This window comes from Megalops cyprinoides, chromosome 1, assembly GCF_013368585.1.
Source record: "Megalops cyprinoides isolate fMegCyp1 chromosome 1, fMegCyp1.pri, whole genome shotgun sequence".
NCBI lineage: Eukaryota > Metazoa > Chordata > Actinopteri > Elopiformes > Megalopidae > Megalops > Megalops cyprinoides.
This window is the reverse complement of record NC_050583.1, coordinates 52507318-52524599: the sequence shown is the minus strand read 5'-3', so window position 1 is coordinate 52524599 and position 17282 is coordinate 52507318. Positions and strand designations below refer to the sequence as shown.

The following is a 17282-nucleotide window of genomic DNA, read 5'->3' as shown; positions in this document are numbered from 1 at the left end:
CTATTGCCTTGTGGGGATTAATAACTGTGATCAGTTTTTCAGTGTCAGTCTCTTCTGGCTGATTTGAGCACAGCAGCTCTGACAGTCCCTCTTTGTCTTTGAAGCAGGACTGATCTGTAAAAAAGCAACACTGGAATTAAAGAGACTCTGAAGCTATCAATATGCTGCCGTATGAAATTAATTTGACTCGTGTTTTCTATTTTTGTTCTTTTTTAATGTAATAATGTATTCCAAGAATGTGAAGAATGCCTCAAAACTCATATGTATTACCGCTGCTTGAACTCAGCACAGATACACATTGCCACTAAACCTAAATTATTTTGACTGTTCTATGTGCAAAAATATTGTGGCAATTCTGTAACTTTTATCTTGATCCTTTGCAACAGTATGCTCACCCTGAATGGAATGGTTCCACGTGACAACAAAGGACAGGCCAGACAAATGGATATTTGAAACAAGTACAAGCCCGGGGTCTGTGGGGATCCATTAAGACACTGTTGTTAAACAAGCACAAGCCGTGAGACAGATAGGGAGACGTGCCATATTCTGGTGTACTGTTGAGTAACACTGTGCTAAATGGGTTTTATTGCTGTGCGGTGCTAGCAACAGCGGCGTGTCATATACAGGTCAGAAGAGCAAGTTTAATGGGCAGCCCGGCTTTTGATCAAGCGATTGGAACAGCTGGCGAATGTTTTTAATCAGCTCATCTACATACAGAAATTCTAATTCCCCATCAACTCGATACCGTGTACCCAATATCTGAACAAGTTCTTATCCTAATGAGGGAAAGGGCCCTCTGTAATGATGGTAATTCTTCAAGATGCACAGCTGTCATGTCTGGAGCGGTTTAATTAAGCTCGCACATAAAACATATTGAGGTAATCGTACGACACATTTCTTAGACGGGAGTGTGTTGAGTATGTGTCAGGCCTGTACGCACGCAAGTGTTACATTTATAATGCTTTAAAAACACTGGCCATCTCATACATTTTTGTGGACTGTGGACCATTTGACAGGCCCTAATTGTATTTAAGATGTATTCTGTTGCTTGGCCTGAAAACAGCTTTTAATTAGAGATCAATTGTTGAGCCTTTTGTCATGAGAAAATGAAGGCAATTTTCACGCATGACTGTTTGAAGTGCACCTTGGGCTGTTCTGTGGAAAAATAATTAGTAATTTACATCACATTTCACCATTTCACCCCTTCATATATTAAAATGCATTTAAATGGACCTTTAAATGAATTTTATCTTTACCATGGACTCTCGTTAACTCTCAGGGAAAGTGATAGATTGGACATACCAAACGTACACAAAATCGGCGGCCCTAAAGTTGATTTATTCTTCGTTGAGGCAGCCAACCAACCACTTGTCCTGGGTTTTTATCCCCCGTGGGGCCACGCAGGGTGTCTGTAAATACAATGTCTACATGTGAGATAACTCACAAGGACACAGTTGAAGCATTTCAAGCAATTAAATAATTATCTTGTTATGACATGTGGCCATCATTTTACACAAACCAACAGTCTGCTCAGTTTCTCTGCGCCGACGCCCTGAGAGTTCGACCCACTTGGCACATCCGCGCCTCCGTACTTTCGCTCAGAGGCAGCCAGCTCCCTGAGCGCATGATTCACCTGAACTCTCCAGCTGAGGCTGGCTGATCTTGGCGGAGGACGGGAACTGCGGAGGCATTTCCTTAATTAGTGGATTTCCCTAGTGGAAGCGTCTCTCCTCCGCAGTCTGCGTTGCGTGTGCGTCTGCGTTGTGCCCGGGCCGGCGCAACGAAAACCATTAACTTCTCCCCTCTGTCGCCATGCGAACGTCCTGACGCCGGTGTCTGGGTCTTCCAGCTCTTAACGAGAGCTTTTTCTTGTTTTAGAAAAAAAAAGGGGGTTCATGTCTAGTGTTTGTGTTTTTCAGAGTGGATGAAGCTGTTGTAAAACGGCTGTGCTATGTTACATAGATGTGTTATCTGGAAATGTGGTCAATGCAGTGTGCAGTTGGTTGTGGCATCCTCAGGAGGAATGTAAAATGTCTCCAACATACACAAGCAAGCATGGAAATCCTCAACCAATTCATCACCTTTTTGTTGCAGGGATTTTTTTCATTCTGTTATTGTCTCCTGAGCATCACGGTTTTATTTGAGGAGGAAAAAAAACACGCAATTTAATGAGAATGTTTTGCCCCATGAGAAATCAATGCCTTCTCCAAATCAGGGCACTTGTCAGCAGGGGGATTTGCTGGAATTTCAGCCACGGTAATGAAGGCTCTCCCTTGTAAGTGTGGGGGTGAGAGGTTAGCTCCCCTGGTGTACAGTCTCAATTAGAAGCTCCAGGGTTTATTTCTCAGCAGATCAGAGGCCATGGACCAGACCTCCTCTCTGACCTGCTGTGCTTATCTTCTTGTTGAATTTGGGGGAAACCGCAAGGAAGGCATTCTGAAGCAAGCTAGATGATGACCTGTGGATGATATGTGTAACTGGGGTTTATTTTTGTATGTTGTATATTAGTGTGGATAAGGTGAGGTGCGTTTATTTTTCTCTTTTCTTTTACCCGTGTGTTACCTAAACATTTGCTGTCAGAGTCTTAATCCCTCCCGTGAGTTCTCACAGCTAGACTGTGATTGAAATGTTCCTCCAAAAATAGGTATTGTTCACATAAAGGAGATGAAGTTCTGAAATTCAAGTTGAATGTGCACAAAAAATATATCTGCACACACAAAAACAATCAATAAACAATCAAAAAATGCACAGTTTATGAGTGTTGCTTGTATTTTATCGAACAAGACAAACTGCTCTCAAAACGTCTACATTGTGTCCTCTGTCAGTAAGAGCCAGCCCAGCGTTCCACAGCCGAATAGGCCAGAATCTTGACCAATTGCCTGGAATGCTGCTTTGCTTTCAGATTCCGTACCTGGCGGAGGGAGTGCGCATCCACGGCGAGAAGGTGACCGAGGCACTGAGGCCCTTCCACGAGAGGCTGGAGGCCTGCTTTAAGCAGCTCCGCGAGAAGGTGGAGAAGCAGTACGGCGTCAAGACACTGGTAAGGTCCTGCACCGCACTTTGACCGCACTTTGCCTGTCCCTGCGGAAGAACGAGTCAGACGGCTGTAGAATGTATCTGTGTTTTTGCCCTCTTATTAAAATGCAGGACCATCTCCTGTGTATTGCCCTCATTGTGTGAAATCCTTCGCTACATTGTTTTTCTCAGTAAAATCAAAATCACCCAGTTCCAAGAAACAAAGCTATCATCACTTGTTCTCTTGGACCTCCAGAGAGCTCGCGGAACCTTAAGAGACTATTCCGAAAAATGGCCTTCTTTAGAAAAATTGAAGGGGAGCGTTTCCTGGTTACCAGGCAGGCTGTCAGTGCTCTAAAAGTTCAATAAAGACCAGAGACAGGAGCTGATGCGTCAGTGTTCAATGTTCAATGTTTCTGTCACCGGAAGAAATTGATTGTCTTTAACGTACAGAAAACCCTTTTGAATAACTGACCATTTTGTTCATCCCTCTTAAATGTGGTGCTATTAGAGTCATTTCTTCAATTTTTTTAGATTTCTTATTAAAAACACTCTTTACAGTTTTGCTATTGTCCTTGTTTGTCCAAGGAATTCTGTCTCACTGCAGTTTTCTTATCCGTCCGTTCAGTGTCCTGTTTTTATATGGGTTTTGGTTTAATTTTTTCCTACCCAAGTGGCATCGATTTTTGTTTGTTTATTGGTTTATTTTTTCTGCTGAGCTTAGCCCGTGTGTGTGTGTGTGTGTGTGTGTGTGTGTGTGTGTGTGTGTGGTCAGAAGGCTGTGGTCAGGATGACGCTTATAGCTGCTGCAAGGGCAAACCTTCTCCCCTGGGCCTGGGTACTCTTCCCTGTTATCATTGCCTGAGGTGAAGGCTCTTTAATTGCCCTAAGGCAAGGCTGTTGACCTTTCAGATCAATGAGGAAAATACTTTGTCCTGTCAAGGTGATGGAGGCATTTGTTGGTGGACATTTCTATGATTTCGCCATAATGACCCACAGTAGGTTTTCTGGTGTTGATCTTTTGGCACTGTGTAGTTGACAACTGCAGCAGCCTTTTTCACCCTTGAACACTGTCATCAGGAATTAAAGTAGATAGCTTTTGTGCTGTCAGTGAAGTGCGTACTGTCTCTTTAAGAGTCAGTCACCTATTGATGATGTCATCAGCACCTCATTTTTCTCTTCAGGAAGTGTTTAGCTAATGGAAAAGTTAGAAAAGGCTTCAGATGTTCTGGTCACGACAATTCTCTTTATCTGTTACGTTTCATGTTCCTGGATGCACAGTCGGTATGTTTGTGTTGTTAACAAAGCCTTGAGTGACATTTCATGTTTTAATGTGAGTTTACGATATATGTGTTGGTTAGTATGTGCAGGATAAGATAATCCATTGTCATAGTTAACACTTAAAATGGTTAAAACACTCATTTTAGTTATTTGTCAAAGCACAGGTTAAAATGGCATGTAAATTTCACACTTAAAAGAACTCAGGTCTCATTTAATGGTTGTTTTATTGATGTACACAGGAATTCATGTATTTATTATGTTGTATCTTCCTACAGTTTTACCCGCTTCCAGTACACCATTAAACAGGAGTTCACCGAGTACTCTCTCCAGCGTGGTGATTTTGGAGGAGGAGTTATCTATCTGTCAGCTTGTGCAGGGCGTACAAGGGTGGCAGAACAGCTTTCCTTCTGATCAGAACGAGAAAAGCTAATCTCTTTCAAACGTTTTTTTTTAGAAATGAGACATGGAACAGGAGCTGTGATTGGATGTTTGGTGGTTACCGGAGTAATACGGATGTACCGGCACAGTTTTTTCCATTGCCACACCGCTTGTGTCATGCGAGCCATTTGCACTCAACCCACCTTGTGTTTTGTCTCCCAGCATGCCTGCTGATAGAGACGACGTGGTAACGGCGTTCTCCACAGCTCCCCTCCCTTAGCTCGACCGCGGCCCGTCTGTCACCTCTGAGAGATACTCTTGCTCAATTGCTAGGCAGAAATCCCAAATAGCTGGCTGCACAGGGAGGGCTGTCGGTGTGGGACCCTGGGGGGGGGGGGGGGGGGGGGGACGGACTCAGGGCAGCAGGTATTGATTACCCAGCGAGGGGAATTTACATGAGATAAATCACGGCGGTCACCCGCTGCTGCTCCCCCGAGGCCCCCCCCTCTCCGCACAGCGCGTGCGATGAATACGCCGCACGGTTCCGCACCAAGGACGGCCGAGACCGAGCAAGGCCCCAGCAGGCAGGGGGAGGCGCGTGACAGCGCTCTCCGCTCCACGGGACCGCGGGGCTCGGACCACGCACACACACCTCATTGGACGAATGGGTCAGAGCCCCTGCCACAGCGTGCTGCCCTTCCCCGATCTCATGTCAGATGGCTTAATAAACCGCGTCCTGTTTTTTGGCAGCCTCCCTCTGTGAAGAGGGCTGCAGTTGCTGGTTTTGCTTGCAGAGCAGCTCAGTATCTCCACTTATTACTTCTGTGTACTCACTTGCTTAGTGTCAGCGATTTCTATGGAGCACAGGAGAGGGGGGGGGGGGGGGTAATGTGAGCAATGAATACTGACATAAGGGTTTCATTATGTGATATTTGTAAAGACGTGATGATTATATCTCCCGAATGGTGGATGAACCAGGTAGTCACGTTGTAGCTGTTTTAATGTGTGCTAATCTGTTTTACAGTGATCGTGAATTGCTGCAGGAATGTTTACCCGCATACTTAATTTTGTTTTTAGCATGTAAATTCCAGGTTAATGTATGCAAATCCAAAATTCTACTTTGTCTGTGAGACAGCAAAGCTTAAGTCTTAAGTATTGTTGTGTATTTATTTGTTATTGTATTATATGTTAATTCTGTTCAACAGTAGTTCACATCAGGATATGCCAAATGAGGCCTGAAGTAGTGTTTACTGTGCTTACTACTGACTGCTGTTCATGTACCCCCCAGGGCACTAGGTGGCAGTATCTTCAGCTTTTGTGTTACGTATTCCAACAGCCAGGGGCGGATGAGAGGCGGGGCACCCGTCCACGGTCCATGGTGCGCTCCTTTACCATGCCCTCCTCCCAGAGGCCCCTTTCCGTCGCCTCGATCACCTCCATCTCCTCCGACAACTCACCCTCCAGACCAGGCTCAGACGGGTAGGTGACTCTACAGCGTCTCCTCAGGTTCTCTCTGGTACTGCACTCCAGGACGTCAGGCATAGCGTTTGTCCGTGCCAAAGTCAGTAAACAACATCAGGAATCTGTGTTCTACATGGAGTCTTATTACACATTTTCACTACCGATAATAATGCCAGTTTACAATGTCACATCATGCAGAGTTTCATATTAAAGGGAACAAAATTATTTTGTGGGTAATTATTTGCGGTATTTGTAGGTTTTGTAGGGTTAAAAAAAGGCCAATGTGTTTCACAAGGGACCGTGCAATGCATGCTGGGTACAATATGTCCAGCTAAATCTTTTTCATTGATTTTATGTTTTCATAGAGCCACTCTTGGTGCCTTTTAAGCTGTTACAGACCTAGGAGCACTAACACTTAAACAAAAACCCTCGTGGCATCGTGCGCATAAACATGTCATGGAATGTTAGAATGACATACAGAGAAATTGCACTTTTTATTCCTTTGGTTTACTACACTTTTATAGTACAAAATGGAGTGGCTAGCTTTTAAAAGCTAAATGTGGATGATATTAACACGAATCCAGAGGAGTGCCTTTTTAACATCCATTAATGGTTACTGTTAAAAGCAGTAATTAAAAAGCCAGTCTAAAATAAAGGGCAGAACCTTGTTTATAACAGCCAACAGACTTCCTTTCCCATCTGTAGTTTCTTTATGATTCCTCATATCTGGCTTTGGAAGAGTTTATGACACTATGTATGTTAAGTATCAGTCCCCATAGATGCCAACAATCACATCTAGTTTTTTTTTCCCCAAGTCTCTGATAGTTTGGTTGTGAAAGGTCTTATAATAATTTAAATTTATTTGATGTTCCCCATTACTGTGTCATAGAGTGGTTGAATTCACTAACAACTTCATTCTTCCAAGGATGTTATGGTGATACTGTAAAATGGGCTTGTCCAGTGCATTCATGAGAAAATCAAAATGATTGATCAAATGATCAAAAACTCCCATTTTTCTAGCTTCAGTAGAGCAGAACATTAATAATAAAGGATTATGCACTGTAGATTCAGGGGGACCTGTTGGTTTTGTTTTTTGTTGAAGTCTGTGTGTGTCTGTGTGTCTGTCTGTGTGTGTGTGTGTGTGTGTGTGTGTGTGTGTGTGTGTGTGTGTGTGTGTGTGTGTGTGTGTGTGTGTGTGTGTGTGTGTGTGTGTGTGTGTGTGCGCGTATTTGTGTGTATGTGTATGTACTCATACTCTTGTCTACAGTGGAGTGAACTGCCATCTGTTGGGATGAGAAAGTTGTTACGACTAAGTAAGGGGAAAAAGATTGATTACACTGCACTGCGATTACTCTGATTAGGGCCTGAGTTTTCTCGCACATGGACAGATTCCACAATGCAGAAAACCTGATTATGTACATAAAATATTGCCAAATCTATAGCGGCCCCAGTGTAATTTATTGAACTGTATGTGGTGTAAGAATAGAACCCCACAGTGACTAATATTCCTTTTCCACTGTAGATATGGAACTAGGCTGACTCACTGAGTTCATGGTTTTTCCAGCTGTCTCGTGGAGAAAAATTAGGACTAAGCATGTTTGGCAAATGTGCGCTCTTGGTTCCTTTAGGAATATATGCATGTGGTAACTACAGCTATCAATAGATATGCTTACTTTATGTGTGGTAACCGTAGCTATCAATAGCTCATCATTTATCACAGAAAACCCCTGTAGCCTATACTTATAAATTAAAAAACAAACAAGGATAATCAAAAGTAATTCTGACTGATGTTCTTTAGCAAAATAAAAAGCTTTAGTTTTTACATTTGCTAGTCATTGCAAGTCTACAACAGTGTATATCAGTGCATATGTCTCCCTCTATCTAAATTCATGTGGTATATCACAGCCCGTCCATCAGTTATTTTGCAGCTATTGTGGAAAATGCAGTACCAGTCAAAAGTTTGGACTCTAAAGACTTATGCTTAAATACTTGAAATTTGTTTCTTAGACAAATATAAGTAGTGAAGTAGTAAGTAGTTTAACTGGTACTGAACATGAGCTGCTAGCCTTGCATTTGGGTTCCCATTCGTTGTATGACTCCTGTTTCTTCTGGGTGTGTTTTTTTGTAATTCCCAGATTTGCCTTAGAGCCTCTCCTGCCAAAGAAACTGCACTGCAAGTCTCAGGACAAGCTGGACCGCGAGGAGCCAGAGAAGGACAGGAAGGAGAAGAAGAAGGAGAAGAGGAACAGCAAGCACCAGGAGATCTTTGACAAGGAGCTGAAGGCCACGGAAATCCCCATGCAGCCAGCAGAGGCTGTCATTCTGTCAGAGACGGTGAGTGTGCGGTGGCTGCCTACTCCGTCTGGCCACTCTCAAGGAGAGAGTGTGCACACTACGCCTTCCCTCTGAGTGCACACTACGCCTTCCCTCCGAGTGCACACTACGCCCTCCCTCTGAGTGTACACTCCCCCCTCCCTCTGAGTGTACACTACGCCCTCCCTCTGAGTGTACACTATGCTCTCCCTCTGAGTGTACACTACGCCCTCCCTCTGAGTGTACACTACGCTCTCCCTCTGAGTGTACACTACGCCCTCCCTCTGAGTGTGCACTCGCTCTGAGTGTACACTACGCCCTCCCTCTGAGTGTACACTCCCTCTGAGTGTACACTCCCTCTGAGTGTACACTACGCTCTCCCTCTGAGTGTACACTCCCTCTGAGTGTACACTACGCCCTCCCTCTGAGTGTACACTACGCCTTCCCTCTGAGTGTACACTACGCCCTCCTTCTGAGTGTACACTACGCCTTCCCTCTGAGTGTACACTACGCCCTCCCTCTGAGTGTACACTCCCTCTAAGTGCACACTACGCCCTCCCTCTAAGTGCACACTACGCCCTCCCTCTGAGTGTACACTACGCCCTCCCTCTAAGTGCACACTACGCCCTCCCTCTGAGTGCACACTCCCTCTAAGTGCACACTACGCCCTCCCTCTGAGTGCACACTCCCTCTGAGTGTACACTACGCCCTCCCTCTGAGTGCACACTCCCTCTGAGTGTACACTACGCCCTTCCTCTGAGTGCACACTACGCCCTCCCTCTGAGTGCACACTACGCCCTCCCTCTGAGTGTACACTATGCCCTCCCTCTGTGTACACTCCCTCTAAGTGCACACTACACCCTCCCTCTAAGTGCACACTACGCCCTCCCTCTGAGTGCACACTACGCCCTCCCTCTGAGTGTACACTACGCCCTCCCTCTGAGTGTACACTCCCTCTGAGTGCACACTACGCCCTCCCTCTGAGTGTACACTACGCCCTCCCTCTGAGTGTACACTACGCCCTCCCTCTGAGTGTACACTACGCTCTCCCTCTGAGTGTGCACTCGCTCTGAGTGTACACTACGCCCTCCCTCTGAGTGTACACTACGCCCTCCCTCTGAGTGTACACTACGCTCTCCCTCTGAGTGTACACTACGCCCTCCCTCTGAGTGTACACTACGCCCTCCCTCTGAGTGTACACTCCCTCTAAGTGCACACTACGCCCTCCCTCTGAGTGTACACTCCCTCTAAGTGCACACTACGCCCTCCCTCTAAGTGCACACTACGCCCTCCCTCTGAGTGTACACTACGCCCTCCCTCTAAGTGCACACTACGCCCTCCCTCTAAGTGCACACTACGCCCTCCCTCTGAGTGTACACTACGCCCTCCCTCTAAGTGCACACTACGCCCTCCCTCTGAGTGCACACTCCCTCTGAGTGCACACTACGCCCTCCCTCTGAGTGTACACTACGCCCTCCCTCTGAGTGTACACTCCCTCTGAGTGTACACTACGCCCTCCCTCTGAGTGTACACTACGCTCTCCCTCTGAGTGTACACTACGCTCTCCCTCTGAGTGTACACTACGCCCTCCCTCTGAGTGTACACTCCCTCTGAGTGTACACTACGCCCTCCCTCTGAGTGTACACTACGCCTTCCCTCTGAGTGTACACTACGCCCTCCCTCTGAGTGTACACTACGCCCTCCCTCTAAGTGCACACTACGCCCTCCCTCTGAGTGTACACTACGCCCTCCCTCTGAGTGCACACTACACCGTCCCTCTGAGTGTACACTACGCCCTCCCTCTGAGTGCACACTACGCCCTCCCTCTGAGTGCACACTACGCCCTCCCTCTGAGTGTACACTCCCTCTGAGTGTACACTACGCCCTCCCTCTGAGTGTACACTACGCCCTCCCTCTGAGTGCACACTACGCCCTCCCTCTGAGTGTACACTACGCTCTCCCTCTGAGTGTACACTACGCCCTCCCTCTGAGTGTACACTCCCTCTGAGTGTACACCACGCCCTCCCTCTGAGTGCACACCACGCTCTCCCTCTGAGTGTACACTACGCTCTCCCTCTGAGTGTACACTACGCCCTCCCTCTGAGTGTACACTACGCCCTCCCTCTGAGTGTACACTACGCCCTCCCTCTGAGTGCACACTACGCCCTCCCTCTGAGTGTACACTACGCCCTCCCTCTGAGTGTACACCACGCCCTCCCTCTGAGTGTACACCACGCCCTCCCTCTGAGTGCACACCACGCCCTCCCTCTGAGTGTACACCACGCCCTCCCTCTGAGTGTACACCACGCCCTCCCTCTGAGTGTACACTCCCTCTGAGTGTACACCACGCCCTCCCTCTGAGTGTACACTACGCTCTCCCTCTGAGTGCGCACTACTCCATCCCTCTGAGTGTACACTACGCCCTCCCTCTGAGTGCGCACTACTCCATCCCTCTGAGGGCACTGTATGCATTTCCTTCTCAGTGTAGACTATGCGTTCCTTCTTGATGTCATCAACACCAGGCTCCAGGTGATTTTCACTGGGCTGTTAACAAAAGTAAGTCAGTTTCCGTTACAATCCATTGTGCCTGCCACACCACTCCCCCCAGTCCCCCCCAGTCCCCCCCAGTCCCCCACTGTCCCCCCCAGTCCCCCCAGTCCCCCCCACTGTCCCCCCAGTCCCCCACAGTCCCCCACTGTCCCCCACTGTCCCCCCAGTCCCCCCCAGTCCCCCCCAGTCCCCCGCTGTCCCCATGTCACATTATCCCTTTTGATTGACTGGTCAACCTGGTTTGATCTCTGTTGCATCGCTTGGCAATTTCTACCAGGTGTATGCATCTGTCTATCTATGCGGATAACACAGCACAAAAATTTTATCTGTGATAAATCAACTGTCACAGAAGAACTTTGGTTTGGATATACAAAGATACATAGTAATGTGTGAGGAGTTCCTCTCCTTCTTGAAAATGTTTGACTGTGAAGTTCCGGTGGTAGAATATTGGCTTCAGTTATACAGGGACACAGCTGCGAACAGGAAGTATAGAGTCCTACATCTTGCTGCTTATACGGTATTTTTGTCTGCCGTCTCAGCCATTAGGCAGTATCTCCAATAATAGAGTCTGCCATTTTGGTCATTATGTCTTATCTCTGAGAGAGAGTCTGCCATCTTGGTCATTATACAGTATTTCTGATAAGAGTCTGCCATCTTGGTCACTGTACATTATCTCTGATAAGAGAGTCGGCCATCTTGGTTACTTGGTTACCACTTAAATATCTTCCTCTGCATTTCACTGTCTCTTTCCTCAGGCTGGGATTTTCTTCTTCTTTTTTATCTCAGCAGCAGTGGGTGTCAGAGCCCTCCCCCACAGGGATGCAAACCAGTCGTAATGAAATTAAGATAAAGATCACAGTGTGGAACTCCCCCCCCGTCTCTGGTGGTGTGTCGGGCTCCTTGCACGCTTATCAGCAGTCCTCCCTGCAGTGAAAGAGCCATCCCTTCGGCTAACCGTGAGGCAGCCAACCCACAGAGCTCAGCCAGCTCAAGTCTGATACAGACAAGGGTTTGCGGAGGGAGAGGGAGAAGACCCTATGAATATCGTCACGTTTCCACACTCCCTGTTTAAGCAATTCGAAAGACGCTTTGCCTCTGTAGTTCTTATTTTTACTCCCACTTTGAAAAAAGTTTGTTGTACTTTTTTTTTTTTTACCTCTGCGTGATACACGGTGTCCTCAAGCTTGTGTCATATTTAGTTTGCAAATATGTTTATGTGTTATATATGTTTATATGTTTAGTCATATTTAGTTTGCTGTTCACAGGATAACCGAACAGAGCCGCTGAGTAATGAAGTGCTTTCTTGTTCTTTTTAAACAGCTTATTGTAAAACTAACAGGCAGTGAACTCACACTGCAGACACTTGCCTTCGCTCCTTAAAATAAGTCGCAAGGGCACATCCATACTTGGTGTGTTTGCTCATATTAATGCACCTCTATTACGGTCTCACTGATTTCAGCAAATCCACCCTCAGGGCTTGAAGTGACAGTCAGTCATCTGCTCCCTCTGACACGTAGTCACATGTCACCCTTGCAGCCAAATCACTTCTAGGAATATCTCTTGCTGTCTGAACTCTCCAAAAAAGGGGAAAGAGGAAGTGCAATTTAATTGAGTTTGCACTCCCCCTAAAGTGAGATCAAAAATTATTTCAGTTAGCAATGGAGGGAATGCTAACATCATGAGACCATCTGGAAGCCTTGCAAACTGAATCTGTATGTCACTTGAAGTTGCTAAGACAATGCTGTACCATTTATGAAAATGTATGAACACACAGGATAAATACATATATTGCTGATTATTACTTTTTTATTTTCAGACTATAGTTTAACCTACATAGACTGCACTGTATCCTGGATTCATAGTGTGAAGCAAATAAACCAGGATAAATATAAGGCTGTTGGCAAATGAAGGTTGATTAAAGTGTTATCAGTTAAACTAGTTGCTGCTGGCAGTGACTGCATGCAGCGGTCTGTGGTCCAGTGTGTTCTTCTCCAATGTCTTTAACATTCCTCTCTCCCTGTTCTCAGATCAGCCCCCTCAGGCCCCAGAGACCAAAGAGTCAGGTGATCAACCTGTTGGGCGGGGACCGGCGCCTCTCTGTGTCCCCGGGGCCCCCGACGTCCTCCCCAGCCCCCCCTCCCATCACCCCCCGAGCCAAGCTGGCCTTCAGCCTCCACACAGGCTCCAGTGAGTATCCCCCCTCACCGTCTCCTTTACATTACATTACTTTATTGTACAGAGCGACTTACATGGGTTACAATTTTCACGTTAGCCATTTATCCAGCTGGATATTTACTGAGGCAATTCTGGGTTAAGTACCTCTCCCAAGGGTGCAGCAGTGGTGCCCCAGCAGGGAATCAAACCAGCAACCTTTTGGTCACAAGCCCTGTTCCTTCCTGCTGTGCTACACTGTGGGCCCTTTAACTTACCCATTTCCTTTTAGCATTCCCCCTCGCTGCTGTTCAGTTCAGTCCATCTCATTAGCCTGACATGCGTGCATTTGCGTTGCGAAAAATTCAGGACAAAACAAATGGAGCTACAGTGTCTTCCTCTTTCGTGGTAGTTTCATTGGTACACACTCACATGTGTTAATGGTATTGATCTTGCTATCCATCATACGTAATGTCGTATTGGTCACAAGAGCACAGGTGTTATGAGAGTGGTTAGACTGAGAGACTCATAGCATCACCACAGGTGAAATGCTGAAATTAAAATTGCCTGTATTATGTAGTAAGACTAATGGAGAAACAATGTCACCATCACCAACACATGTAAGTGTTCTCAAGATTTCCTCTCCATTTCCTCCTCTCTTGTGTTCCTTTCTCTGTCTCCGCTCTTCCTGTTCTCTCCCTGTTGTTTTATCCTCCCCATTGTACTTTTATACTCCCTAGTGAAGACATTTCATGGTATTTCATCATCAACATGGCCTGAAGTTTCTCATTTACTCTGCTCCACTCTGAAAATGAGCAGGTAGTTAGCGGACCAAAAATAATCAGAGCAATTCCCACAATCCTGTGGGAGAGGCGGCGCAATACATATTTGGTGTAAATATATGCGTTACGTGGCGTGGAATTTGTTTTATGAGGAGGGAATTGTGTGCTTTGTGGCCCGTTGAACTTGTTCTCACCAGCGTCCTCTGCTGGCTGCAGATCTGGAGCTGAACGGGATGGGCTGCCCAGAGAAAGGAGACACTCCGCCCCCTCTCCCTGTGAAAGGCAGCATGGCCGATTACGGGAACCTGGTGGATAATCAAGACCTGACGACTCCCACTACGCCTCCCCCGCCCCCGCCACATCAAAGGGTACGTGATTTTTTTTAATTAAGCGGAGAGTATGGACTTCCTAACGACTTTCCGCCTGACTAACAAATGAAGCCAGAGCCGGGGAACATGACGTGCACACGCCCATAGAGTCCCACTACCATCTTTTGAAAGTCGCTACTCCCCCAAGACTTAGAAAAAAAAGGGGCAATAAGAAGTCCCAGAACGGTGCCCGCCTCCGTCCCAGGGGAGTGCCCCTGTGGAGCAGGCCGGTTATTTATGGGAGTTTTTGCTCAGCCTGGTGCTGGGGTGGCGTGATTAATGGGTTGATTACTTTACCCCTCACATACATCAGGGCTCCCCCGGTGTTAATCAGCGCATTTCGGGGGCCGAGTCGCTCGGAGGAGACGCGCTTAGCTTCTCAGCAACTCTCCTCTTGCCAGTTCGTTAACCAATCTTATTTATCCTCTGTCGCGGGTTTACAGACAGGTAGTAAAACACAACCTTGCACAGATAACTGGCACGCGGGTGACAGTGATGTAGTGGGGACTGGGGGGCTCGGTGGCTGAGGAGACAGCATCTCTGGAACCCGACGGAGCGCCGATATTGCTGTCCGCGCTGTCACATTCAGGGTGCCCCGAATGACCGTTAGCGCCACTGATCATAAACTTTCCTCCGTCCCCAGGCTTTACCATTCACTGCACCGTATTCCTGGGGTCATGAGTGTGAGGTTGTGTTAAACGCACCTGTAGATACAAAGAGCACGGGGGCAGCCCCGCCTGTTTTCATCCTAGCGCAGGCTCATAAAAGGCCCACAGCAGTGTGGAGACAAGCCACGATTTCCCCCTGCCTTATCCCCAAACCGCAGATCCATAACGCACCTCTTCGGAATATTTATGCCGGCGTCTCTGGCTCTGCTTTTTGAACATGAAGCCAGGAAAACTTTGAAAGGCTGTTGGCAGGTGGCAACGGGACTCACAAATGACACAAAGGGTCCCCCGGTCTCCAAAGCGTCTGCTAAGAAGCTTTAAAGCCTGGGCAGGGCGATGTTCAGTTCCCTCTCGAGGCTGTACCTTATCACCAGTTCCAAGTTAATCTAATCTGCTTCTTGTGAAATAAAAAACTACAGGACAGTGAGGCTGGAGAGAAATAATATTGCTGTTTAATAGTTGTTTGTTGTTTGTTTTTCAGCACCTGCCTCCCCCCTTGCCCAGTAAAACCCCCCCTCCCCCTCCGCCGAAGACCACAAGGAAGCAGACATCGATCGATTCAGGAATCGTACAATGAGCAAAGACAATAACAAAAAAAGCCTTATCATCCCCTGAACACAGAGAGCTGTAATATTTTCTTTCTACCGTTCCCATCCCGCCCTCACTCGCTTGACAAGATGAATACCTCATTCAGGTCTTCTCAAATTATCTTCTTTTTTTTTCTCTCTCTTCCCTCTTCGGTGCAATGATGCTGTCAGCCGAAAGGGAATCTCTTCTGTAGCGCAGAATTTTAATCAGGTCGTCAGCTGCTGAGGTGTTGATGCAGTCTTCCCCGCACCACTCCAGACCTGCACGCCGAGTGCTTAAAGGAGTTATTGCTCTGTTTTATACACTGACAAAGACACGCATGTCCAGAACAGAACCAGTTTCAGGAATTGATTGCTTTTGACTGAATCATAATTGACCATTTGTTTTTAGCTTACCCCATATGCCCATTATGTACAGTGGTTTGTATATATGATTTTATGACTTTTTTTTGAACAGCAAATTTTATGATGCATTTTTTTTGTATTAACACTGCATTAGATTAACTGGCAGACATATCCAAAAAAGGGCTTCTAGCATTTAAAATGACAGGGATTGTAAAGAACTGGTATACAAGTACCTCTTATGGAACTTATTTAATAATGGGGTTTTGGAGTGTGTACAACTAACTCCCTTCGTATTATCAATGTATAGGACTTGTAATAGAATGCTGTAACCATCAATTCCAATAATCTGACCATTCCAAATTCACTACTGACTTCTGAATAAACTCTTAAAATGTATGTATTTTTAAAAATGATTGTGTGCTTTTTCCAGTTTGTAGATTGTCCGTCTAAATTCTAATAAAAGCCAGTGACTGAGTCTCTGAGAGGCTGAGGTTCTTTCACTGCTCAGAAGACCGTGAAGCATCTCCGGCCAGCTGCGCTCATCTTGATGAGGGGTGAAATTAGCAGGAAAAGGATACGTGTGCATTTAGTAATGTGTGACTGAGGGAATCTCCTTCGGGTATGGGCAGTTTTAACCACAGGCTCCCTAGTTTTCTGTCGAGCATTCGACAGAAACAGAATGATGCTGTTACAGCATATGACCGTGAAAATGAGGGAGACAACCCATGCTGTCTTTCTTCCTATTAAGGTTCATGTCATTGTGGAAGCAGTTGAGGATTTAAGAAGTTATGGTGATGAGACAGAACTATTTGGTCACAAGAACAAAGTTGTCAGTGAAAAAGTTGTAGTTTTGTATTTTGCTACAATACAGGATCTTTGCTGTAAGCCAGGGTTTGCATTTATAGTACCCACCCCCTGTTACAAATAGCCTCTTTCTTCATGTTTGTTTGGCTTTGCCCATATTCCTAGGGGTTTCACCACACATCAAGTCTGGCTTTACTAGCAAAAGTAAATAGCTCATCAGGCTGTGTTCATTCAGAACACGAACTCCTAAACATCTCTGCAAAGTCAGCAGAAATGAAGATTTTACAGACACTCTCATACGGTGTGGGTATCTTTACACAGCTAGTACCAATAAATCAAAGTAACACAGGTGTACCAGCATTTACTCAGAGCCAAAGGCGAGCTCTGATGCCTTTTCAGTTAGCCTTTCATTTAGCCTCTGCCTGCTATTTTGTTATGAGCCTCAGGAGACAAATAAGGGTCTGTCAGAGAGCGAGCTCAAATGTCCTTAGGCCTTCCGTACATTACTCTGGGAATAAAATGCCAGGTGACCAATTTTAGCAAATAAACCAGAAGAAGCCAGCAGTGTCAAAATTGAAA

At 46.3% G+C, this 17282-nt stretch overlaps 1 protein-coding gene across 2 annotated transcripts in view; it reads left to right on the top strand.

Moving 5' to 3' along the window:
• The window catches only part of dock1 (dedicator of cytokinesis 1), a 250829-nt gene extending 234446 nt beyond the window's left edge, over positions 1-16383 (top strand). For both annotated transcript variants that reach the window (XM_036532118.1, XM_036532109.1), the window contains exons 47-52: positions 2903-3040; positions 6011-6153; positions 8271-8469; positions 13026-13185; positions 14148-14299; positions 15449-16383. In XM_036532118.1, the coding sequence (XP_036388011.1) occupies positions 2903-3040; positions 6011-6153; positions 8271-8469; positions 13026-13185; positions 14148-14299; positions 15449-15544 (888 nt within the window). In that variant the 3' untranslated portion in view covers positions 15545-16383. The remainder of the gene's footprint in view (positions 1-2902; positions 3041-6010; positions 6154-8270; positions 8470-13025; positions 13186-14147; positions 14300-15448) is intronic.
• The last annotated feature ends 899 nt before the right edge of the window (positions 16384-17282 follow it).